This window comes from Strix uralensis, chromosome 27 (genome assembly GCF_047716275.1).
Source record: "Strix uralensis isolate ZFMK-TIS-50842 chromosome 27, bStrUra1, whole genome shotgun sequence".
NCBI classification, from domain to species: Eukaryota; Metazoa; Chordata; class Aves; order Strigiformes; family Strigidae; genus Strix; species Strix uralensis.
Window position 1 is genome coordinate 4,587,588 of NC_133998.1, and position 25,966 is coordinate 4,613,553.

The 25,966-nt window shown below is 44.8% G+C and overlaps 1 protein-coding gene and 1 long non-coding RNA gene across 2 annotated transcripts; one reads left to right on the forward strand and one right to left on the reverse strand.

Annotated features, from left to right (window-relative positions):
- Positions 1 to 7,631: 7,631 nt before the first annotated feature.
- LOC141935564 (uncharacterized) lies at positions 7,632 to 19,681 on the reverse strand. Its single transcript, XR_012626578.1, has 3 exons — positions 19,585 to 19,681; positions 17,022 to 17,044; positions 7,632 to 7,908 (listed from the first exon to the last, which is right to left on the reverse strand). It is a non-coding gene; the product is annotated as an uncharacterized LOC141935564 (long non-coding RNA).
- A 1,797-nt stretch (positions 19,682 to 21,478) lies between these two features.
- Positions 21,479 to 23,974, forward strand: KLF2 (KLF transcription factor 2). Its single transcript, XM_074851620.1, has 3 exons — positions 21,479 to 21,596; positions 21,784 to 22,675; positions 23,084 to 23,974. Exons 1-3 carry the CDS (start codon positions 21,522 to 21,524, stop codon positions 23,257 to 23,259), a joined length of 1,143 nt encoding a protein of 380 aa, XP_074707721.1. The 5' UTR covers positions 21,479 to 21,521; the 3' UTR covers positions 23,260 to 23,974.
- The last annotated feature ends 1,992 nt before the right edge of the window (positions 23,975 to 25,966 follow it).

The following is a 25,966-nucleotide window of genomic DNA, read 5'->3' on the forward strand; positions in this document are numbered from 1 at the left end:
TGTTTTATTCTATAACACACAGACACACACACAAAAAATAAACCCTCAGCAGTTTGCAGGCTCGTTTCAGCAGTTGGTTGGTCCCACAAGCTTCCTTTGGCACAAAGCAGCATCCCTCACCGACGCCGGGCTGTGCTGCGCCTGCCCGGGCAGTGCTGTCCCAAAACGTCCCGACGTCTCCGGGCAAAGCCAGAGCCGTGCTGGGAGAGCCAGGGAGCTGCAGCGCTGGGATGGCTCTGGTTTGCAGCGCAAAATTATGTCCCCAAACTTATCTCCACGTATTGTGTCAAATACCAAAAATATCAGGGGCTGATGACAACAGGAGTTATTTCTGAGGGACTGACACAGTGCATAGAAGGGGCATTGTAAGAGCTTTTTTTTCTCCCTCTTGCTCACTCTTGCAACACGCTGGTGGAGGTGGTGGGAAAGGAGGGAACGTTTTCATCTTCGTGGCTTAAGCGTGTGAGCAACCGAGCTCTCCGAGGCAGCAGTGTTGAAGCAGCTTTCTTTTTTCCAAGTAGTATTTTGTGACAGTATAGCCAGAGGGGTTTAGATTAATGAAGTGAAATTTTTTTGTTAGCAAACACAAGATTTTTTTTTATTGGGGTAGGAACACGAATTCAGCAGAGAAAAGAAACAGCAGCTGCAATGGCTGGAAGTTAAAACTAAGCAAAGTCAAGTTAGAAGAGAAGTGTTTGCTTCCAGCAGAATGTGTGCGTGTGTTTGTGTGCATGTATTTGCTGCTGGAAGAACTGATGCAGGGGAGGGCTCAGAGGTCCTTGCGTGAAGATGGGGGTATCTCCTCCAAAAGATGCACCTTCTCCAAAAGCTGCAGTCCTGGAACTGCTGCTGCAGCAGCTCACGTCTGCGGGCACAGAGCAGCGTCTGTGCGGTGCGTTACGTTAAAGGTGATGTATAAAGGACCATAGGAGTCCCTCGCCTCCAAAGCTTCAGAGTAATCCTTCCTCGAGGTATTTTCCCCTGCTGAACTCATCAAAGCTCCTGCCCTCGCGACAAGCCACACACCTCCACACTCAGTTTAAATTTCCTGCAGGTGCCATGGGACGTCCCCGGCTGAGAGCGGGGCACCACGTGCTGAGTCAGCGCGCCGTGTGGAGGGAGGCTGGTGCCCGGGTGCCTCCGTGGGCAGCCCACAGCGGGATTACGTCTGCTCTCAGAGAACTTCTCACCCACGTTTCCTGCATGAATCCCGGGTGAGAGTGGCAGTCGTGCGAGGGCACGGGGGAAGCCAGCAGCGTGGGAAGACATGACAGCGCATGGTTTGTCCCATCCTGCCTTGTTGGGCAGCTGGTACCAAAAATGTTCTGTTCCCTGTCCTCCATACGCATACACAGCCCACTGCTGGAAATACTGCCTCTTTTTTGGACTGAATACCACTATTTTCCCCTTTCCCCCTCTCCAGTACACTGGTTACCCTATCCTTTGCCATATGGGTTAGAAGCTGTTGGCTTCGTGCTTGCGTGGGGGATGCTGGCCTCACGTTGTCTGGCTTCTGACCATCCCCTCTCCCCATACCCACAGAGTGAGAGACAATGTAAATGTTACAGCTGCTTTTCCCTGCATCCATAGTGCATTTCTGAAGGGAGGCTCTCAGCGTGCCTTTTTATGGTCCAACATTTAATCATGCCCCATGCTGGATCCCATCAGCCACAGCCTTCAGTTCAGAGCCATTAAAAAGCTCCGTAAGCAGAGGAAAGGTTTTAAGGCCATCTCGCAGATACGGAGCCATCTCAGGGCACAGGAGGAATTAGCAGGTGTCGGTCACAACAGATTTCCTCCAAGATATTATTCCTGGCGGTGCGAGTGCTGCTCTCCAAGGCTGCCCAGGTGCTGCAGAAGGGGTTATTTGCACAGCAGGGCACTGCACTGAGCCCGGGTCCTATAAAGCAGAGCTTAAAGAACTTGGGATAAACCTGCCGGAGCCTGGGGAACGGGGCACGACTGAGCTGTGCCCGGCAAAGGTTCACATTTTGGTGGAGCCTGGCAAAAGTGGTCGCTGTTAACCAGAGCTACCAGTGCAATGTCAGTGCTTTCTACGAAGGAAGCGCGAGTGCGGCTGCACTTTGCTCACGAGAAGGGTGAGGCATCCTACTTAGATTTAGCAAACCAAACTTTCTGCAGGGCTTTGAGAGGCTGCAAAGCACAAAGTCTATAGCACCCTCAGTGTGGGGAGGTGCCTGGGGCTGCAATTCTTCACCTCTTTTTTTTTTGGGTGGCTCTGTTACTGCTTTTATCTTGGTCTACAACAGGGGAAGGACAGTTGTAGCTGATTCCCACAGGCCTGCAAAGCATCAATGAAGTAAATTGGAAAAGCTCCTTAGAGAAAGGCAGAGAATTACTGCTATCAGCGTGGCTGAAAGTGAAAAGGCTGAAGAGGCCTTTGGCCCACATGGAGATGAGACCATCTTTGTGTTTTTCTGATGCTCTTGAAAAGAAACAAACAGCTGCTTTTCATTTTCTGTGTTAACCAGCACCGTGGCTTCAGCAGGGGTCAGCGACGGAGCTGCTGTCGCAGCCGTCACGATGCTGCACGAAGCTGAGCTGAGCCCGTGTCTGGGGCTATCGGTGGCACCGCTCAGCAAGAGCAGCGAGTCAAAAGCACCCAGGAGCAGGGGCACAATGGTGGGAAAATGTTCTAAATATTAATTCCTATTTAAAAAAAAAACCCTAAACACACAAATTCAGCTTGTTCTAAAGCTGGATTGCTTTTTTAGCCGTCATTAGAATGAAAGCAATTGGGTGGGTATTAATTCCTGTTCCCATACTGGGGCATTGAGCCTCTATTTGCACTAACAAAGAGCCAACGCTGAGCACGGTGCAAAGGCTAAATGAACCTTTTCTACTATTCTGCAGAAAAATACACTCTTACAGCCTTCTGTAGAAATACTTCTGGGCAAAACAGAATATTTTGACTTTGGACAACATCATTCACGAAACGCTACGCCACAAGTTTGGTTTGAAGGAAACCACACACGATTTGACTCTTTTTATCTCGTATCAGCGGCGGAGAGCTCGGTGCGGTTACAGTTCTCCTCATTTCTGAGAAGAGAGGATCATATTTAATCATTGTGTCAGTTGGCACAAACACCATGTTTGTAGTGAAATGCTAAAAAACAGCACATTTATCTTTCCCTTGATCAAGATTCATACGATAGAAGCTCTTAACGTTAAAACTCATCAGTAATGAAACATTTGAAGGGCTCAGCTACCCAGCTTGTTTACTGTAACTTTTTTTAAAGAATGGTCTGACCTCTCCTGCCTAATATAACAAATACAATATCAGTAATCTCCACCCAAGGGCATTCGTTCCTTGGCAGACTTCACTTTGGCTCTAAGATATTATTCCTGGACTTTCGGGGGGTGGGGGGGGGATGATAATGACTAATTTGCTTCACTGAGCAGCACATTTCCAAATCCAAAGTGCCTATAGGGGTTGCCTCATAGCACGTCCTTACCAGCTGCACAAGTGGAGAAGCCAAGAGCAATTTGGAGAGAGAGAGAGATTTTGAAGCCCAGGGAGAGCACTGTGATCCCCCATCTGACCCACACCAGAAGGGCCAGAGAATTTCACCCGTCGTTTCCTGCAAGTGAGCCCGTCACGTCTGCTCGGAGCACAGCAAATCTCAGAGACACACTGTTGCATACGGCGATATTACATCACCTGCTACTTAAACAGCCCTAATATTGACCTGCCCTGATTCATATTATTTTATTGGCACTGACTTGTGCTGTGGTATCGAGAGGGCCCAAGCACAGGAAAGCCTCCCCTGCACCACAAAGTGAACAAGTGCCAAAGAGAACAGTCAGTCCTTGCCCTAAAGAGCTCACTTATCGCTCACCTTTAAATCTAGCTGGGTTTTAATCTCTTTTGTAGGGCCAGCGTCTGTACAACACTCACCTTGCACAGAAGTGTCAGTGAGAGCAAAGGCTGAGATCTCAAGGAGACAGGCAATGCCATTGGTGAGGTGCGATGAGTTTTGTTTGTGCTCAGACTGCAGTTTCAAAGACACTGATAAGTCTGAAGAATTGCTTTTCTGTAGAAAAGGCTATTTGAGCTCTTAGAAACCCAACAGGAGGAGGCATCAAGGCCAGGATCTCCCTGCCTGGCACCCAGACACTGCAGGGTCAGGGCCTGTCATGTCCTCCAGCAGCGTCTCCCCTGGCCACAGCAGCACCCTCCAAGTCAGCCCCAAAGGAAAAAGGAGCATTGCTAATAGCCACTCCGATTTATGCTGCGTCAGCTCAGCCCCTGCTTCAGGTGCTATACAGCAGCTCACAGTTCGTGGGACCATTGCTTTCATAGAGGTTTGAGTTTCGGTGGTTTCTAACGACTTGTTCAGTTGATACGAAATTGTGGAGGAGTTGAAAACTCAGCTGTGCTCTTGGCAAAACCCAAGCCAAACAGCCAGATGAAAAGCCAATACACAAAGCAGCGCTAAGCCTGCACCATGTCCCTGAAACGACTTGTTACGCCTCAGAAGCTGCTTGTTTTCCTCCTGTCACCAATATTCCATTGCTGACCGGGTGCTGGTGGCTCCTTAAAGGTGTATGGCCACGTTCTGCAGGATCATCCCTTTGCAGAAGCATCTGGGATGAAAAATTCAGCTGCTCCTCTGCTGCACAAGCCCATTTACTTGGGAAGTGCTGCCACATGGCCAAAGGTACAGCCAGTGGCAAGATGGAAAAGTCACAGTGCCAGCATCACACCTCATAGCAACCCTCGCCACACCACCGCCGATCTACCAGCATCAGAGGAGGGATGGGGTTGGCTTACAAGCAAAAAACCCCAATCAAACAAAAACACCCGGATGAACTCACGACAGGACAGCTCGTGAGATTTATAGCAGTGGGGTAACCCTGCAAGCGGTTGCCTTGCCCTTTGCTCTCCCACCTTTTTAAGGCTGGAGCCTCAGACAGGCTTTCTTGGGCGGTTTAACAGGGCCATGCTTGTTTTGGGCCATTTGTTGCTGAGCTGTGATGGTTTCTGTTGTACTTACACATGCATGATATGTATTTGTACATACAACAAGGGGGTTTGTGGGTGGGTTTTTTTCCCCCAAAAAAGATATTGAAACATTTAACTCCAAAAACCTGTGCTATGGCTAAATAGCTTCTTTTTGCACAGGTGTCTCTGTCTATAGAGTCAACAGCCCTTCTCCTGTTGTAGCCTTCCTCCAGTGCACCTCTCAGATAAAATTTATATTTTATTATTTTATTCATATATATTTATATATGTGTGTGTGCACGCATGTAAATATAGGTTATATATAGCTGTTTTATATATGTTATATATATAAAATATATAAAAATATACATATAATTTAATTAACTATGCTTGCTCTAAAATGAAGTACCAATAAAAGATGAGTTATGATGTTATAAATCTCTATCAATCAGTCAGGAAGCTGGACCAGTATTTTATAGAAAAGCAGAAAGCACTGAGTGAAAAAAAAATCCCAACCTGAGGCCAGCACAAGCAGCTTTTTCACTCGCTGCTCGCAAGGAGGGAAACAACTTTCATTTACTTGGCGGCTGCGAGGGAGCAGGTGTGCAGCAAGCAGCCGACCGAGCTGGAGCTGAGTTTCATGGCTTGACTTTCAGGGAAATGGGACCAGAGATGTGCACATATCTCAATTTCACTGTCTGGATGGCATTTTATTGTAACCTGAAAGCTTTTCGCTCTCTGGAGGCTTTCTCCTCTCCTGTCTCGGTGCATCTCAGAACGGAATTGAATGTCCCGTTAAGAGTAAACGAAGAGCTGATGCTCATATGGTTGATTTAATACTTTGATACTATGTTGATTGAACCCAGATACAAATGCTAGACAAAGCCATACATCCTGAAGCATTAAAAATATGTCATTTCATCTGTCATCCTGTATCGAAGTATTCTGAGAGTCTCAGGAAGGCTTAAGCTTCTTTGGACATGGCCATTTGGGCTGGATTGCCAAAGGAGCATCTACAAAGATCCAGGATAAATCATTGCTGTGCTATAGCCCCCAGGCTGGGAACTCAGGGCAAGGGTAGCTTGAGCAAATGTTGGTTGAAAGAAAAACAAAACTTGGGGGGAGGGAAGGGGTTGGCCGAACACATCTCTTGAAGTTTTTTTGCAGGTGGCTTCAGTTTCAAAGCCACTTGTGTCCTTTACTACAGAGTATGTGGCTGTCTACAGCCCCTTGAGGTTTGCTGATCGACTGTTAAGCTGCTGGAGCTAATAGCAGGGCTTTATATAGGCAAGCCAGGAGAGAACTGACAGTTCAGAGGCCTGCAAACCAGCCTGGGAGGATTCAATTACAGCTTCAAGATGAGTAAGTTAAAGCAACAACAAAGGACAGTAGCTTCAGCCTTTGAAATGCCAGCTTACAGCATGAAGGCAGTGAAAAATAATACTTCGTTAACTTCTTGCTTAGGAAAAAAAAGCAGAACACTTCCTTTAATGACACATTAGCTGACAGTGGTGCTTTTATGACTCTTTCATAGTCACCGATGAATCACTGGATGGAAGCGCAAGGACAGACTGTTCCTATCTAAAGGTTGCTGTGCTGGTGGTTCACCATCACCCAAAACAAGATGCTGCTCTTGCTCTTGCTCTCTCACGTCATCGTCATCAGCAATTCAGCCCATCCAAGCTCTTGTAGGGCTGATCAGCCCAAGATTACAGCTGATAACCCTGGAGGTTTGTGTGTCCACCGCAGAGCCACGGGTGAAGGAAGCTCCATCCCCAGACCAGGCTCTGGGCTCTCCACACCCTCACTGTCAGCGTCATGGCCCTGTCACCACCACGGCCCTGTCACTGCCACCACCGCTCGTGCTTCCCAGCACGGCAAGCCAAGGTGTCTCCGGAGCTTATCAGGCTTTTCTTCCATTGTATTCCCTCCTAATGCAGTTCATATGTTTAGACATTTCCCTTAGCAGGCATCCGTTCTTTCCAAATTCCTTACATTTTAGATTATATATTCTTGTTTTTGATCTTTAGCATTAAAAAAATGCTTTCATTTGAAGCTTAATAGTGAGGGCTCAGTGCATCTGCCAGAGTTCCTGGCACAGCTAGCGTCCTGCAGGAGCAATTACTTTCCAGTGAGTCTCTAAAATTGCTTATTTACTTTCACTTGTATGCCAAAAATACTTTAAAATCAGGACAGTTTTTTCCAGTTACACAATCACCAGAAATATCTTGAATCCATACACTTCCACTGTGGTTCAATAGTCAATCTGAAAATAGTCAAAACAGTTTATAAAGTATGTAAAAAGTGTTCTCTCCCAGAATTGAGGCTTCCTAAGCACAGCTCCATGTGTCCAAGTCAACGAACGCTACAAAGCAAAATCAATTCCCCCTCTTTTATAACAACACGGGGAAAACAGACAGCAAACACGAGGGCAGCCAGTCTCTGCTGCTCTTCAGCAGCTTCCTGAGTGGAATTATCGCAGCCAACCACTTCTAGAAAGTCCTTTCATGTCTGTTCATGCAGGGTTTATTTACTGCTCTTGGCAAAACAAAACAACAGTTGATTTCTGACAAGCCCTGAGATTTGGGATATTTTTCCATTAGAGCTTTTTAATTAATTATAGTTAATTTAGAACATTAGTGTGGGACAGTAGCTCCTACCCTTTTTGATTTATCAAAAGCATTGATTAAACCTAGTTTTCAACAATCCTAGCTTAAGTATTGGATCCTCTCCCCTCCCTGTCTTGAGGGCACAGGTAGCAAAATGTACAGCCATCTTCTAAAGATCTCAAAGTGCTTTGCAAATTGAGGGCTCCATTTGTTTTTCTTACTCATGCATATTTTAAATTCCCTTTTAAGTTTCAACGGTTTGCATGGGTGTAATTCAGAGCAGACTGGGGCCTTACATATTTTGCATACCAACGAGTTATGCGAGTCCAATTTCTGAAAAAAAAAAAAGATTATATGAGCATTATGATGCAGCTGAGGAGTAACTGGCTGGAAAAAAAACGAAAAAAACAAAAAAACAAAAACACAAAAAAAACCAACAAAACCAGAAGGATTTACTTTGCAATTTTAAGCGCACGTTCACAAATAAAAGCAAGCATTGTGTCCATCAACAATGACCAGAGCGGAATCAGCCTTTCTCCAAACCTACTGAAGACCCATGGTCTTAATTTGTAGGTTTAAGTTACTGGCACTCTTTTTTATATATATATATATATATATATATATGGCATCTAGACTCTAAATGATATTGCAAAAGTAGAAATAGCATGATAAACCTTCAAAGCTGAAATAAAAAAGAACCTGTGTTTTAACTTAGTGTTGAGTATTTATACAGCCGGCACCATTTAGTCCGGCATGTTTGAATGAGTGCAAGTCTGTGGTTGCAGTTGTGTATAAAAATATTGTAGCCTGCTCCTGCTTTAGGAACTAAACTTCAGTTCCCAATAGCTCCCTCTGTAATTCTCTTTCCAAATAAAAGGAAGAACTATTCCTGGCTCGTAACGGTGTATTTCTGTGGCTTCTTGAACTATAATGAAGGCAGTCTGGAATGTTAAAAATTACATACTCAATGCCAGTTCTTAACCCACGGTAATTTAGGCTTTAAATGTTTTGAAGTTTACATTTTGAGTCTGTTATTGTACAACTTTTTAATTAAAATGTTGCTGTAGTCCAGATCACTAATGCTTCTTGCTCAAAGATCCATTAACATCTATCTTAAAACCACTACTTAGGGAGTTTGATAATTTTGGTATTGAGGGCTAAGACCATCTGCTTGGAAAATTATTTGGTTTTTATTTGGCTCCTTCTAATTGTAGAAATTCAAAGACATCTTTGATATCCACTGGATTCCAACAACGGAAATATCAGTTCTCTCTCTGTAAATGCTTCAGTGCTTGTCTCTACTGTAGACTAAATCTTGATGCAGTTCAAGAAATAATCTGCCAAGCTTGTCACTGATGAATCAGGTTTGGATTTTCCCTGTGCACTGTACAGACAATATGCACCATTGATACTCATTATCATCTCTGTGTTTTCCCATTGAAATGCCACCAAATAAATCAGAAAAACGTGACAGGCTTACTTGGGACTTCTAGATGTCATCATAATCCAATAATAGCTATTTTTAGGATTAATAGCACCATGGGCTCTTCTTGTTATGATCTGTAGCAGAGAGTCTGTAGAGATTTATGCCCTGAAATATGCCTTCACATTTACATTCTATGTACAAAGTGAGACTTTAACCTGACATTCACTCTCAGCTTAAGTTAAAAATCCTCTTGTACCATGTGTAAACAGTTGGAATTTAGTCCAGTATCAATGAGAGACACAAAACCCGAAAGTTAACATCACAAGGCTGGGGTTTTGTTGGGGTCTGGGGGTTTTTTTTTGGGGGGGGGGGGGGGGAGTGTGGGGAGGTCCCTCCAAAAGCCGATGTCAGAGCCGGCCCAGTTTTAGGAGGAGTGTCCCTCAAGGGTTTCTCAGCAAGGCCCCCAGAAACATATCAACTGGCTGTAGAAATAACTCAGCTGGATAGCAATGGCTTCATGATAATTCTGCATATTGAGGGCGAAGTCAGAGCCTTCCAGCTGAAAAGACCCGTGTGCTTCCTTGTGCCAAACAACTCAGCAATTTAATTACATTTAGCCCAGGTTTAGATTCCTCTTTGGCCTGAGGCACTTGAATACGTATCATGTGCATGTATGTGTGTGTGTGTGTGTGTAAACACACACATACCTCTCTACAGGACACTATTTTAGTCCTGAAACACTGGCCAGCCCACAGTGGTAGTCTCTTAAGTCCTCCACCTGAAGCAGGTCTGCTGTGTCTGACAACTCATTAAAACCTACAGGACCCCATAGCAGGAGAACCGCAAAATGTGAGACAAGTCACAGACACTGCAATCCAGGAAAGCAGCTTCTAACAGCGGGAAGCACCTTGTCCACCCTGAACAGCTATTATTCTATTTACATTTACTAATTATTGGACAATAATCACAATTTCCAGCGTAGCATTCATGGGATTCTTATGAAACTCCCTCCATGCTCTGCAAATGGCCTCTAAGAGCTTAGAGACACCTCTGTGTGGCTCTAAGCAAGCAAGGAAACAAAGTCCTATCTCAAACCCCAAGCCCACAGCTGATCAGCCAAAAGGTACATTGAAAAATACACTGGACCTCGTTAGTGTCTGACTGTGTGGCCTGTGGAGGCTTCAGACCTTGACTTTTATCACCCTACACCTTGATATTACGTACCAAGGAAAGCAAACCCTCTGACATGTCAATGCCAACGATCTCTCTTCATACCAGGCACATGCTTTTATCCACAGTGCTTCTCCTGACATGACATGGTTTTCTGCCCCATACCTTATTTTTAGCTATGAATTTTGTTTTTCAGGTGTAAGTAAAATGAGGTGTTATTATTGCTACATAATCAAGGCAAAACCAGTTTCACTTTCTTTGAAGCTTTTTATCTCCCTACAACTGGATTTGAATCTCTGACTTCATCACCACAACCCCAGAGCCATAACCACAAGGCCACATGTCCCCAGAGCTGTTTTTGGAGGTGGTAGTGATGTGAGTTATTTTAGAAGCTGCTAGCTATAAATTTCAGTTATATTTGAAGGAGGGTAAGTTAGCTTTGAAAGTCCTTGGTGAGTCTGTTCTTCAGTGACTAGTGGGCAATTACTGAGGCCACTGGCAAGAACTCGAATGGAAGGCTGTCCTGCAGTTTCTACCATAAACCACTGAGTACAAACAAACAACAATTGTGAACGACAGTTAAACTAATTGTCCTTGTTGGTATTACTATCCCAAGACGGGTTGTGACGCAGAAAGTCAATCTGCACAAAGTCAGTTTTTCATTACAGTGAGCTCCAAATAGCATCAAAACAAGTCAATTTTAGACCGCTCGACTGCGCGTGATAAACGCAACCCAACCACCTTGATTCTTTTTTAAAAAGGCTTCACCCTGACCCTTCAGTTCATGATGCATTTTTGCAGTCTTGGTTTCCTGCCTGAAAATAAACGTGAATCTGCTCTTGCATACCTCTTGTTCCATAAACTATGCAGGCAAATGCTATGAGCTATGACTGTAACTACAAAACTTACATTTGCAAAATAAGGATCACTTGCCAAAATAATAAGCTGAATTTAAAAGACTTCCTTGCCAAGATTCATTCAAAGGAGGGTGCCCCTCGCACAGCCGAAGTGAAATGGTTAGGTATTGATATGAGATAAAAGCTCCAAACGAGCAACAAATGAACAGCAGAATGAGTTGCTAAAAGTTACAAAATGTGGGATTCAGCTCTTTCACATCTAGAAACTGTTTACATTTTTCTTTTCTCATAAGAGTAATTTTCAACTGCAAAAGCTAACCACATCTGTGTGAAATGTAGATAACTTTGGGAGTAAAATGATTTCAATCAGAATAAGGGTCATCTGAGAGATGGTGGTAGTTACTCATTCAAGATCATGCTTGATACACCCAGCTCCCAGTTCAGTATTTCGTTGTCACTGGTGTAGCAAAGCACGGCTGCCTGAGCAGCGTTACTGAGACCAGTAAAACGGAGATAAATGTTACTCTCTTCCTCATGATACAGATGCCCTTTCCCGTTGGAGATGCTCTCACACAATAGCCAAGCTCCAAGGGAAAGGCAGAGGGCAAAAATGCTGCTGTTATAGAAAACCAACAGAGATGGTCAACCTTCAAAACTGAATAATTCATTTTTTCTTTCTGTAAGGCATAACCTAGTGGTTCAGGGCGTGACTGAAGAGACTGAAGGACTGAAGAGAATCCTTTAAGGGGGAAAAAGAAAATAGGAGGGAATTCCACAAATCTGTAAAGCTGGAATAGTATTAACTGCAATGGCCTTTAGCTCTCTAAGAACTGGCCATATCATCCCAGGGTGGGACAAATTCAACATCACTTTCCCCTTTAAGTACAACCAGAGCCTTGCAATCCCTTAGCCTACGTGCTTAAGCTGTGGGTGATTAAAATTGGGGGGAGAGGGAAAATAAACACACCTTACTGCCCAGCTAGCAAGAAAACGGGCAGGTCGGGGAAATCTCCCTGCCCCAGTGAATCTGCTCCCAACAACCATGCTCGCCCCTCCAGTGTCTGAGACAAATACTGGGACTAGAGCAGCCAGGTAGATGTTACAGATGATTCTTGTTCATGCCCAGGGCAATAAATAACCCTTAAGGCAATGCTGACCCAGACAAAGATGATACGACTGGAAATACTCCTAGAAAATCAGAAAATCACACAAGTCTAATATTCTGGAGTTATCATCTATGATTTCAAGTCATTATTGTTGACAGACAGGAGAAGTCGCTTCACGGTAAGATTTCTCAGAATATTGTAAAATGTCAACTCAGGGAAAAATAGCATTTTCAGCATCAAAGGTCACATCTATTCTGATACTTGAAAGCATTTTTGGAAGCAGGACTCCCTTTGGAATTGCAGTGAAAAGCCTGCAAGAAAAAATAAAATATGAAGGACTAACGTTATGCATAAAACGCATGGGTAAAGGCACCGATAAAGTGCAACTGACCTCTTCTGTTGTCCCTCAGGAAATCAGAAGTCAGTTGTGCCTGTTATAACTATTATTTAACCGTTAAGGAATGGCAGCATTTAGAGACTTGTGCTCAGCGCTGGACACAGGCCTTTTACTGAAGAACTCACAACAGCCATTTTGTCCTGGTTTCCAGGAAGGAAAGGTTGCTCCTGGAGCCTAAGAAAACTGTCACAAAAATCTCGAAGGAAAAAGAAAAAAAAAAAAAAAACAACAAACCAAACAAACAAGGAAAACATTTCACTAGAACCCATCTTTGGAAAAATATAAAAATATTTTTCCATCCAGAGAAATAACTATAAATAATGTTTGAACTATTAAAAGGGTGAACGCAGAAAAAGGCTATTTACATAGGAGCATTTTGTGCTGTTTCAGTCTAATTTGTCACCGATGTAGGAGCCTCATACGTTAGCTGGAGGAAATCCAGAGCTTTCAAAGGTTTTCTGTCAGGGCTTGAAAAGTTGCCAGTTTTTTTAATGGAGCCGAGCAGTCTCAGGCCTGTTGTTCTCAGAGATTTTGTGAGCCAGGGCCGCATGTTAGCAGGAAACAGAGCCAAGTGGGCTTCCTGAGCGTCTGAGAGAGGAAACACTGTAATAAGCATGGAGGCTGTGGTTAAAAATAACTCTGGTATATAAAGGCTGCAAAGGATCCCCTCTCGCTCATACACGCCGCTGCCTCTTGGCTGGCTGCTTCGCACTGATTTCATGTGAATGAGACGCTTTGCCATCTCATCGGAGCAGGTGGTTTTTAAGCAGAAGAAGACAGAAAACAGTCCGCGAAGAAGCCGAGCACAAGATAGCTCTTATGTTGTGTGTTTGCAGCAAGCAGGAGCTTAGGTTTTATTTCAAGAGCATTGTCAGGCTGAGCTAAGCTGTAGCTACGGACACAGTGTTTCAGTATCTAACTTTAGGCTGAAGTAAAAGTTATGTTGAAAAATAACTCCGTTTTCTGTGATATGAAACTTAAAAAAGGGAACAGGGTGAATCATGCAAGCACTTGAGCAATAGGAGAAAGGGCCCCCTAAATTGTTACCACCAGGCCCAATGTGGCTTGTACCACTTCTGCTACAGAAGCTTTAATCCCACCCTGTGCTCCCCCCTTGCCCGGTGTTGGCCAACTGAGGAGCTAAATGTGGCAACCACCAGCTGAAGGGATTGGCCACCATCAATCAGTGTTTTGCAGTCCCCACGCACTGGTTTCTCACCAAGCAGAAGACTGCCTGCTTCTCCTCACTGAATTAATTTTGCATAGAATTAGACCCATCTCTTTTCTTTCAAAGGCAGTGATTTTCCTTGCAAATGTGGGATGAAAAACACACTGGTTATTTGGCAAATTAAGGCAACCCTTTTCCCTGCTGTAACCTGACACTAACATCCATACTGAACTCCATTCTGAACACTTCTTTGTAGCCTACATTATGCTGTAATTGGCAAAACACATTCTTCCCAGGCTTGTATTTTTATTGCAAACATTTATTTGGCACTTTACGTGGCAAATGAAAAGAAAATTTCACAACTCATTCTACAAAGTTGCATTGTACTAGGCTGTCCCTTGAAAAGCATTTTATTGCTCAAGAATAGCTGTAACCGTTCAAGGGATTTCAACAGCGTTATTCTCTTAAACTATAATTGCTGTATATACCATAGCACCAAATATTAATAATTTTGCTCAGTATCGACCCTGACGACTGGCACTTAATTCCACCCTCGAGCTGATTGTCAGCAGTAAGTGTGACATTTCTTGAAGGCATATCAGCTGAACAATTTGGAGTAAATTTTCAGGTGCATGAAAAAATAAGCTGAAGCTTCATTTCTGAATAGAAAGCATTTTCTACAAGACACAAAGCACTGTTCCTAAGCTCAGATGTATCCAGGAATTTAAATACATAAATATCCTAAAAGGCAGGCATTGATAGCTCAAGAAAAAAAAAAATGGTCACAACAATAGACATAAGCGTCTAGAAAAAGTCTGTCCCAAAATATCTCAGTGAAGTTTCAAAGCTTAATCATAATGATATAACTAATTGTGACCATGGAAAAAATATATACCATTCTGAATACTTAGTGATCTAAGTCTGAAAAGGACTTCACGATCCAGGAAGACAAATGAGATCAGCTGCTCTATACATGCAGCCTATCATGCAAAGATGCCTGTCTTCCTCTCACTGGCTAAATCACCAAGCTCTGATTCATACTTCCATGTATTCAAACAGGGAAAGTAATTCCAGGCAGCGAGCAATACCAATTAACAGTGTCACAGTTAATGAAATGCTTGCTCCAGTATTTCCCATTACTCAACTGCAGGACATATGACTAATAAATAATACAGGTGCAGTACAAAGAAGGTATTTTATAAATGAGAACTAAACCCCACATGTTCATCACGTTAAACAAGGCGTTCCACCCTACACCCTATATGAACTCTTACTTTGTATACTTGGTGAATAAACCTCCACTTATCAGATAAAACCATAACCTATAAAGATGTTCTGCATGTCAATGAGGGAAAAAGAGCCAAAGCCTTCCTCACTTCTAAGTAATTCTCTTCTTGTGGCTGGTTTCAAGCTTTGTCCAGTCTTCTCTCCCCCTCCCCCAGTTAAAACCTGTGAACTTCAAAGTGACAAAAAAATCTGCTAAGAAGGCCATCTGCATCTGCCGTGCTGACTCAGACTGCAACAGATCTCACAAATTAAAAAGAGAGAAAAGTGCGTCTGATTAGTTCTTTGAAGTTCCCTCAAACAGAATTTTTTCCTGCATTAATTAAACCCCAAACACAATTCTCACTTCTAAAACCAGTTAACCTCATATGTCTTAAAACATTACTGATTGTCCCAAGTGGACATAAGAGATAAGACAGCATTTTACTTTTTCTCCTGCCATCTCCAACCAATTATGTAAGTTCTCTCCTAAAATGCAGATCAGGAAAGGCGTGACTAGTTTGAAATTTCACAGTGTAACACCTGCTATATTCCAGAATTAAATGAGTTTCATTTTATTGAGCTTCTGACTTCGTGGAGGCTACTACATGTTTGTTAATAGTAACAGTAATTTTTCTGAATGAAACCACATAGGTACTTTCTGACCTATGCTCCTATTATTCCACACCCTTACTGGCCATTTCTAAACTAGAGATTTGATTCTGTAATAAAAAGTATTTGGCAACAACTGAAATCTGCTAGTCATAATCAGTGACTGATATTTTAAGCAGTTTCACTGACACAATTAAACACGCTCGCAGCGTTTTTGAAACTGTGGTATCATTTCACAGTTCTGTAAAAAAAATAAAAGATCTGTCAAATGTGTTTTTAATTGATAGCTGAAAGAGACATCTGCAATACAACATATGTACATTCAACACACACAGCAGTAAAAGCTGGCAGAAACACAACTACATACCTAATCAAAGCTGATAATTAAAAAACTGGCAGAAATTGTTTAGGTTTGAAGAGTCCCCAAATCAAAAATGACAAAAAATCATTTACAGCTGTACGCTATCATTCTTCACACAGCAAATTCAAGTAACAATACTTGAATTCATTAAAGAGCTGATTTTTTGCATGATTTACTGAACCATGAACGTACTTTAATGATGGGAACAGTATTTTCTTGCACATGTCTGAGAAAAGTATTCTTTATATAATTTGACATATTTACGGAAATGGAATTTAAGCTTGTTTTTCCTTTGCCGTGATGGAAGTCTGCCTAGCTAAAGCATGCAGTGGCTGAAAGTGTCAGCGCTTGACTTTTGCTAATCTTTGTGAACTAAGTTAATAAGGCTTTCACTAAAACGAATTAAGATTGCCATCACAATGAATGGAAATGATAGAACTGTCAATAATCCTGCTGAAAAAGCGGAAGTGCTAAAAAATATTTCTGTTCTCTCTTTGGGAAAAAGCCAGATGCTGTATTCAGATCAGACAATAATGATGTTGAAATACTTTCCATTCCAGTAACTAAGGAGGATGTTAAAACAACTGCTACTCATCTCGAACAATATTAAGTTGCCAGGTCTGGGTAACTTATAAGTAAGTGTTTCAAAAGAACCAACTAAGGACATAACCAGATGGTTAATGTTTGTTATCAACCAATTTCAGAGCAGTGGGGAAGCCCCAGGTGACTTGAAGAATGTTAATATTTTGTCAGGTTTTTAACAGGGTAAACAGAATGACCCAGATGTGCCTGTCAGCGTTATATAAACCTGGGCAAAAGACTGGAAGGACTTGATAATAAAAAGATGGTTTAGTTAATGATAATGGTGTTTTAAGTAAGGCAGCAGTGCTGATGTAACAGGCAAAGCTCTGTAAGGATGTGCCGTGGTGCAGCATGATTTTCACAATAAGAAGCAAGAACATGACAAATCAATATGGTGTGCACACGCGAATTGGTCCAAACACAAGCTGATACATCTTGAAATCTAATTTAAATTTTAATCAAGCAGGTTTATTAGTTCTTGATCTTTTTTTTATCACCACTTACCATTCAATGTTGTTAACAATGACCTGGAAGAAAACAGAAACTGTTACTGATAAAGTCCTAGATGACAAAGATCAAGGAAGTGCAACATAATTTGAAGAACATGCCATTGTTAAAGAATTATTGTAAGTGCTTCACTATCCAGGCAGAAACAAACACCACGCATGGCCATACAGACATGCTTAAGGCCATACTTCTAGGAATGGAAAATGCAAGAAGCTCTGCTTTTTGGTGTAGACAAAAATAGGTTCCTACCTAGGCCAACAGGTAAAAAAATTGGGGCAGCAAAATTGCTCTGCTGGAGAAAGCAGCTGTCAGATGCCTTGTTTCATGGTGCCTTTTGCAGTCTCTACCTTCCATCTGCGCCGCCCTAAATGAGCTGGATTCCTCCCAGTTGTTCCAAGCATCTCATGATGCTTCCCAGCCCTGCACCACGGCCCCCCAGTACTCCTACCAGGCCTCCAGGGCTTTGTTCCACCTTCCAGTCTCCCCCCATGCCCCATGTGCTCTGCTTTCACCATTCCCATAAATTAAATTAAGTTGAAAAGCCTCAAGCCATCACTGAGTGCAGATGGTAGGTACAAGGTGGTGGTGCCCTTGACTGAGGAAGCTGAGATGTGATGGAAGAGCTGGGGGAGAGGAGGGCTTTGTGAAACAGTTACTCATGGGTGAGCTTTGGTGCAGGCCTTGGCTAAAGAGGGGTGACCCGTACTTGTCTGCTGCTCCATGTTTCCAGTGCTTGGACCTCAAGAAAGATGTTGAAAATATGCACGGAGGAGAATCACAAAAAATTAATGAGCCCCTTCAGCTTATCAAAGAGACAAATATTCATCTTTGTCTTTAAGTCCCCAAATGGGAACAAGCCCCAGTCATGAAAGATCCAGTCAAAAAGATGCCTTTATCAAGTCAATTCATGATGTTAATCAGATAAAAGGCCTACAGGATTAAACCACTGTCCCCAAATTAAGACAGGCGTCTCCAAAAAATACCTGTAGATTTCATTTTATGTGGTTGTTTACATCATTTGATCAACTTCCTTGAAAGCAGAATCTAAAAAGTACTAACACAGAATCTGCAGTTTAGATTAACAACAACAATTAAAAAAGTGTCATCAGCAAAACTATGGCAATTTGAGATGCAGACAGGGAAATCCTACTGTAATGTTTGTCTCATTTAAATATGAAGTGGTTGGTCACGGTGTTACTAGTATTGTGATTTTGAACAGTGGTGCTAAGAGGTATCATTCTCAGCTCGTTTGCCTTGCTATTATTAGGTTTGCTCTAGGTGCAGTCAGGACTTTCTGAGAACAATCCCATGAGAAAGGAGCTTTTTGTTTGTTTGTTTGAGTCCTGTAATGACTCAGAGTGCTCCAGCAGCCAGGTGACGTGAGCACTGTCACCAACCCATCCAGAGTTTCACCAAGGCTGAAGTTCATCACACAGCCCCAGCTTCGATTCTTCTATTAACATGTGGAATCTTGACTGCAATCCCTTAAAAAGTTTCTCTTGATGTAAAAAGCAACAACAGAGATCAGCAGCAACACCTAGAAAAATCAACTTTGCCATACAAAAACGGTTGAGGCTGTGTTTACTTTGGCTGGAAGACAAATCACACATCATTTAGCTCTCCTCTACCCACAGCAGATTAACAAATACTTTCTAATCTCACATTCTTAACATTTATACACCAGTGGCATCACTCCTGATCTGTGCTGCCATAAGTGAGATCAGTGCCAGGGTCTTGGGTCTGGATATTTAAAATAAGCTCTGCATACAGCAAAGAGACAGAAAATGTCACCACAACGATCACGGACCAAGTGGAAGGTCATGGCAAAGTTGTACTCAATTTGCAGAACTAGTGACTCACAACGTAAATAAATTCTCACATTCGTCTCACCAGGTTTAGTTCAGCTATAGTTTTTCAGCTTCGCTGCTTTACTTGAAAACAAAAAGAGACTAAAGGCAGTGAATTTATTATTTCGTGCACTTGGCTTTCATTCTCACTACCCACTAAACGTTTCCTTTATGCGAAGAAAAAACACAGTTAGGTGACAGTGCAGTGCTATAAACAAATGTCCTTCCAGTGCCTACTGGAAGGCAGCATCCGACTGGAGCTTCTCAGTGCAAGGAACACGTACAGTTGTATATCCTAGAAACAAAATATTTTGTTATAGCTGTTGCTGAAATCGCAAGCACATAAACTGCCACAGACATTCGGGGTGTGTTATCAAGGGAACATTCACATTCATTCTGAATTCATCAGAGTATATTTTCTTGGCTGACTCACAGCACCATATATACGTATTGTGCACTTACTAACATTTTATTAGAGGAAAAGAGTTTACATTGAAAGATTACACAAGTGTGACATTACATAGCTATGAGTCATACATCTTTGTGTACTTCGTTACCATGCATTCAGTGTATTGATTCTGCTGCAGTCACAGAAGTTTGGCTGCTCCTCCTGGCCATCCTGTGAACTTTTAGAATAAAAAGTATAGAAAGCTAAACGAGAGATACTCATTATTTTAAAACATGTGTAGCTATTGAAAAGATCATTTACTCACCCTAGCAACCGTGCTTTCCTGAGATGCCTGCATACAGCCACAAGCCTGGGATGGGCTCTAGCGACCATGCTCAAAATGCTTCTGAGAACCAGAGCCCATCAAGGGCCATCGCTCTTCCCCCTCACGGGGCACACAGCGCATACAAGTGAGAGTTGTTCTCCTACACCCTTCTGATCTCCAGCTCACTTAGAAATCCTTTTAGAAGTGATTGCAAAGGAAATATGGAGGAGGTAAGGGGAAAGCATAGCTCTTTCTCTGAACAGGCTCTCAAAGAATCAGTCTGTCCTGTGATAGATCATCAGTTTTCCTCTGTTAAAAATTGCCACTTTGGCTCTTTCGCTCTTGGATGACTGCCAAACAGCCGTGATCCTCAAAAACAGGAGTCTGGGGCATGTTATCAAAAATTATTGGAGAATAGCTCCTTCAGACTGGGCATCTGAGCTAGAGGCCAAGGTAAGGGAGAACAGTCTTCCCTTCTGAAAAATCCAGCCCAGGACCATAAATTGACTACGACCAGAGAAGATCACCAAAGCTACTTGCATTATTTCTCTCATAATGTCATAGGGAAATGTTGATTTTGGCAATCTTTGTGCAGTAAATGGAAACTCTGCTAGAGATCTGGACTTCCATTAAATTCAAGTCTCCAGCGGAGACCGTACAAGAGTGGCATTAAACACCTTTCTGTCAGCACCAAGGTGCGGCTGAGACCTTTGGGGTGACCAGAGCCGAGGCTTCCGTCACCAGCCCACCAGTGCATTTACGCACGTGGAGCAGGGCAGCTGCCTCCCCTGCTGTGCTCGTTCTGCTCCCTTCTGCTCCCACCCTTGTTTTCTGGGTCTGGCCCCACCACATGCCCCAGGGATGAGGCTGGGTCGTGGGGCAGCTGCCGTGAGGGGTAGGGGGATCAAACCCCTCATTCATGGTGTCTTCCTCAGTGTCCCCCGTGCCACGGCAGATCCCTCACGGTGCCTCTCAGCTCACGGTTCCCTTATGTCAGGGAGGGTTCCTCAGTGTCCCCAGGGCTGGGACCCCTCAGTGTCCCCCATCCCATGAAAGGTCCCTCACAGTCTCTGTTGGAGTGTGGACCCATCAGTGTCCACTCATGTGAAGGAGGGTCCTTCAGCATCCCCAGGACAGAGACCCCTCAGTGTCCCCCACCCCACGGCAGGTCCCTCACGGTGCCTCTCAGCGCACGGTCCCCTCATGTCAAGGAGGGTCCCTCAGCGTCCCCAGGGCAGGGACCCCTCAGTGTCCCCCATCCCATGGCAGGTCTCTCACAGTCTCTGTTGGAGCATGGACCCATCCGTGTCCCCTCATGTGAGGGAGGGTCCCTCAGTGTCCCCCACCCCACGGCAGGTCCCTCACAGTCTCTGTTGGAGCGTGGACCCATCCGTGTCCCCTCATGTGAGGGAGGGTCCCTCAGTGTCCCCCACCCCACGGCAGGTCCCTCACGGTGCCTCTCAGCGCACGGTCCCCTCCCGTCAGGGAGGGTCCCTCAGTGTCCCCAGGGCTGGGACCCCCTCCATGGCCCCTCATCCCTCAGCGTCCCCTCAGCTCACGAGGGTCCCTTGGCGTCCCCGGGGCCGGGACCCTTCAGTTTTCCCTCAGCGGCCCCAGGCGGGGGTCGCCGCTCCGCGGCCGCCCCTGAGCCCGGCGCGAGCCCCGCGCTGAGGGGAAGGCGGCGAGGGGGCCCCGCCGGCCGTGCCGGGCCCGGCCCCGCTCCGCTCCGCCCCGCTCGGGCTGGGACCGCCGCCGCCGCGTCCTTTTATACCGGGGCTAAATTTAGGCTGCGCCCGAGCCGCTGCCTCCCGCCCGCCCCGTCCGGGACGCGTTTCCTCCGCTCCCTGCAATTGGCTTGAGGGCGCCCGCGCCCGCGTTATAAGGTGGGGAGGGCGGCTCGCCGCGCCGCGCCGTCCGCCGTCCCGCCCGGCCGCACCATGGCGCTGAGCGATACCATCCTGCCCTCCTTCGCCACCTTCGCCAGCCCCTGCCGCGAGAAAACCCTCCACGAAGTGAGTTTCTTCCCCCCCGCCCCCCCCCCCCCCGCCCGCCACCTCCCGCCGCCGTGCTGAGGCCGGCGCGGCTCATCGCACGGGTGGGCGGCGGTGCCGCGGCCCCGCTTCTCCCTAAATCTACCGCCACCCCCCCTCACCCCGTCAAACACCACCTCTAACCTTCTCCCTTTTCTTTCTCCCCCAGAGGTGGAAGTGCGAGCAGGAGGCCAAGACCCCCGCCGGCACCTGGGGCGGCCTCTCCCCGCGCAAAGAGGATGAAGATCTCAACAACGTGCTGGATTTTATCCTTTCCATGGGCAGCGACGGCTACGGCCAGGGCGCAGCCGGTGGGGACTATCCCCCTGCCCAAGGGGAGAGCGGCGGCTTTTACCAGACAAACCCGTCCCCGGGATGCTACAGTGCCCTGGAGCAGGGCAGCCCCCCGCCCTACAACGCCGGCATCGTGCCGGAGATGATCCGCTCCGAGATGGACTCCAACTACTGCCCTCCTGGCAACGTCCACGGGCGGTTCTTCGTGACACCCAGCTTCGGGGGCCCACAGTTTGTTGAGAACATTAAGCCCGAACCCGACATGGACAATTATGGACCGGTCTTAGGTCTGGTGCCCCAGGCTTGCCCAAAGATCAAGCAGGAGGGCAATGCGACCTGCATGATGGCCTACGAGCAGCCCCGGGTGGCCAGCTCCCCCCAGATCCCCGGGGCAGAGACACCCCCGCTGAGCCCCGATGATCTCATGGTGAATGACTGCCACACGCAGATGATGTGCCCCTCGTCCGTGTCCTTCCAGCAAAGCTACCACCCAGCCTCCGGCTTCCACCACCCGCAGACCCATCTCCAGTACCAGAACACCTCCCAGTTTGGCCTTTTCGAGGACAGCCTGCCCTTACAACCCTCCGCTCCCAGAGGCATGCTCACCCCTCCTTCCTCCCCTCTGGAGCTGCTGGACTCCAAACCAAAAAGAGGACGTCGGTCCTGGCCACGGAAGAGGACGGCCACTCACACGTGCACCTATGCGGGTTGTGGGAAGACCTACACCAAGAGTTCGCACCTGAAGGCCCACCTCAGGACGCACACAGGTAAATACAGCTGGCTGCCTTCATCTGAAGACATGCTGCTTGCCAAAGCCTGTATAAAACAGTTTGCAGCTTGAGCTTTAACGCTGTAGTCTCTTAAACTCCAGGAGTAGTCACGGTTGGGCTGCTACAGGTGGTCAGATCTATAATGTCTAAGTGTTTTCCTATGCATATATAGGGGAAAGCTTTTTGAAAGGCTTCTAGCACCTTTTCTCAAAAGATTTTCACTGCAGGTATAGGTTAGAATTGCTAGAGCAGTCTGGTTTAAAAGCGCTTGGATTGTGCTGGGGAAGGGCTTGGTAGCAAATAAAAGGGTACGCTGAGATAAACTCGGAAGGTTGCCTGGCATGTGATGCGGGCTGTACGTGGGAGTGCCGCGCTGAGTCACGCTCTCTCCGGTTTCCCCAACAGGTGAAAAGCCCTACCACTGCAACTGGGAAGGCTGCGGCTGGAAGTTCGCCCGCTCCGACGAACTCACCCGTCACTATCGCAAGCACACCGGCCACCGGCCCTTCCAGTGCCACCTCTGTGACAGGGCGTTCTCCAGGTCAGACCACCTGGCTTTGCACATGAAACGGCACATGTAGCCCCGGAGACTCCGACCTGCCGACAGTGGACGTTATTTAACTGCTCAGGTGCAGAAGCGTTAAAAACTTGTAGCTGGTACTACGTAGGGAGGCACCGACGCTCTGGCGATGGAAGCTGAGGAGGTTTTGACACAAGGAGACTTAGCCAGTCATCTCCTGCAGAGAATTTGACGTGACTGTATCAGTGAACCTGCCCGTCCCGGTCAGGAGAACAGGGGGTATTTATGCAGCTTCTGTGAAGGGTAAACTCCATAAGACTCCATACAGATTGTATAGAAGAAGCTGTAAATATGTGTTTTTTCTGATTCTAACTGCCCAGTCCTAAGCTTTACGAGACAATGTTTGTATGGAAACTGCCTGAAGTTGACCCTAGAAGAGATTAAATGAATGTTACTGTAGCTCACGATGTTATTTTAGATCTCAGTTGAAGGCATGGCTAAGAGAACACTCCTATTGTTAGACTGTTTCACAGGTGCAATAATATTCTTGTTTGCCATGATCTACACTAGAAGTACAGGGCTTGATGTCTTGTGAGAAAATAACCTATTTTACTGTATTTTTTTTATATATTGTAAATAATTTTATACAATGAGAAATATTGTATATGTAAATAGAAGACAAATGGGTATTTTGCCTATTTCTGTTTTTATAAAAGCATAATTTTTCAATGTTTGAAAACATTTCATCTTTTTAATAAAATAAGTTTTTAATTGTTGTGATTTTTATTCTCCTTTGAGATCTCCCTGTTATTTTCTCCCTGATGGCTGGACCAACAACCACCTGGTTATGTTTTACATTATCAACAACTGTAAGAAGACACTTAAAAAATCTGAACTACGGGTTTTTCTGAAACAGATAACAGCGTACATAATCCATCCTCAGTGGTAAACAACATACAGTATGGTGTTTTATCAAAAAATCAAATAGGAAAGTAGATCATATTCAAAATATACTTCCTAAAAATGGTTAAGTAAGCAACTCTGTAATTTCAGTCTCATTTCTAGTTTATGCTAGACTATTTTAATAGCATCCTTAATGTTTTCCAGATGCAGTTATAGTTTTGCCAGCAGTGTGTGGGTTTTTACTATAAATTTAAACACTGCATTTTTGTAATTACGGAGGCTTATTTTAAGGCATTCTTGTACATAAATTATCCTTGCTCTCAAGAGCTCAGTGCAGAATTCCAATAGAACAGTAGTGGAATTTAAACATGAATTCACAGCACAGGTTAGAATACCTTCATAACTCATTGCCCAAAAATCTAAATTCACTTACTAATTTGTAATCCCACCTCCATTTCAGGAGTTAAGAAAGATATTAACTATTTTGGAGGAAAATAAGTTACCCAGGAATCCAGCTTCTGAAAACTAATTTCAAATAAACTGGGTACTGCAATAGCTGTAGCAGTAAATAGCTGCAACAAGTCAAATGGAGCGCCCCCCCCCCCCCCCCGCCCCAAGCTCTGCCACAGCTGTAAGTGAGATCATAAGTCCAAGTAGTACATCTATGCAATTACTCAGAAACTCTGATGAGGATCCTCTGTTTTTACAGCTACGGTTTAGTGGTGAGCCTTGATACTTGTAGAACAAAATCACTGTTAATTAGGTATGCAGATTCAGCTTAATATTGAGGCATTTTTCCTTAACATCTGGATACTTGGAACTTGATTTTAATCAAGGTTGTGACATTTTTCTGACTTTACAAGTTAGAATACACAAGAATGAAATCAACAGGAATACATTTAGAGTAACTACAAATATAGCTATTCTTCTGTGAAAGCAAAGGCTGCAGTTGTTCATGTGGAACAGATGTATTTTGGGCTTCTAATCATTGACATGGAAGAATGAGTTCCACATTTCACTTTTATAGCTCTTTCAAAGTGAAATATAAGGGAGACTTAACATTTCTTCATTAAAAACAAAACTCATTTATTTGCAAGAAAAAAAATTGCACAATCTAATTCCAGAAAGTGAGGATGACTTAAAGATGTTCTAAAATTAGCACATTCATTGTTGCAACAGTTCTAGGTATTTCCTTCTCTTTCCCCATAGCCAAAGATTTTCATATTTCAGCATGTCCTTTGTGTTTATAACCTTAAGAACACAATTTTTGAAATTAATTCTTACCCTTACTGTTCCATAGCCACCTGGCTTTCCCTTGCTCTTGCTGAAGAACTGACAATGGTTTTAGTCATACTCAGGTTTCGGTGATACAGTGCAATCTTACATTATTCCCTCTTTCATAATACAAACAGAAAAGAGGCAGAGGTTTGACACCTCGCTGCAGTGGGTACGGTCGCTCCTCAGTGCACAGCCCCACATCTGGCTCGGGAGGGTCCCCAGACAGAGCTCGCCAGCAGTGGGGGAGAGCTTGGAAGCATCACGACCTGCTTATTTGACTCTGCTCGTCCCCAGCCATCTCTCCTGACCTCTGTTCGAGGCAGGCTACTGGGCTAGGTGGCCCTTTGGTCTGACCACTTCTGTATCCTCCCAGATCAGCCAGGGAGCACAAAGCATATGAACCCTGCACAGTGCCTGCCTGCAGAGATACATGCTGCTGTGTTCACTAACCCTTAAAAAACCCTTTGTGGGGCTCCTCTGTAGCACTCACTGCAATGGGTGCTCCTCCTCCCTCCTCCTGTACCTCTGCACGGGAGCATCTGAGCTTCCCTTTGCTCTGGTGAATCGCCTCATTGTAAGGGTTATAA

What these genes read in the sequence shown, in the direction of transcription:
- KLF2 (XM_074851620.1), top strand. Translation starts at nt 21,522, where the DNA reads ATGGCGCTGAGCGATACCATCCTGCCCTCCTTCGCCACCTTCGCCAGC. An exon ending in GCGAGAAAACCCTCCACGAA is followed by an intron (nt 21,597 to 21,783) that starts GTGAGTTTCTTC and finishes TTTCTCCCCCAG; the next exon opens with AGGTGGAAGTGCGAGCAGGA. An exon ending in CCACCTCAGGACGCACACAG is followed by an intron (nt 22,676 to 23,083) that starts GTAAATACAGCT and finishes TTTCCCCAACAG; the next exon opens with GTGAAAAGCCCTACCACTGC.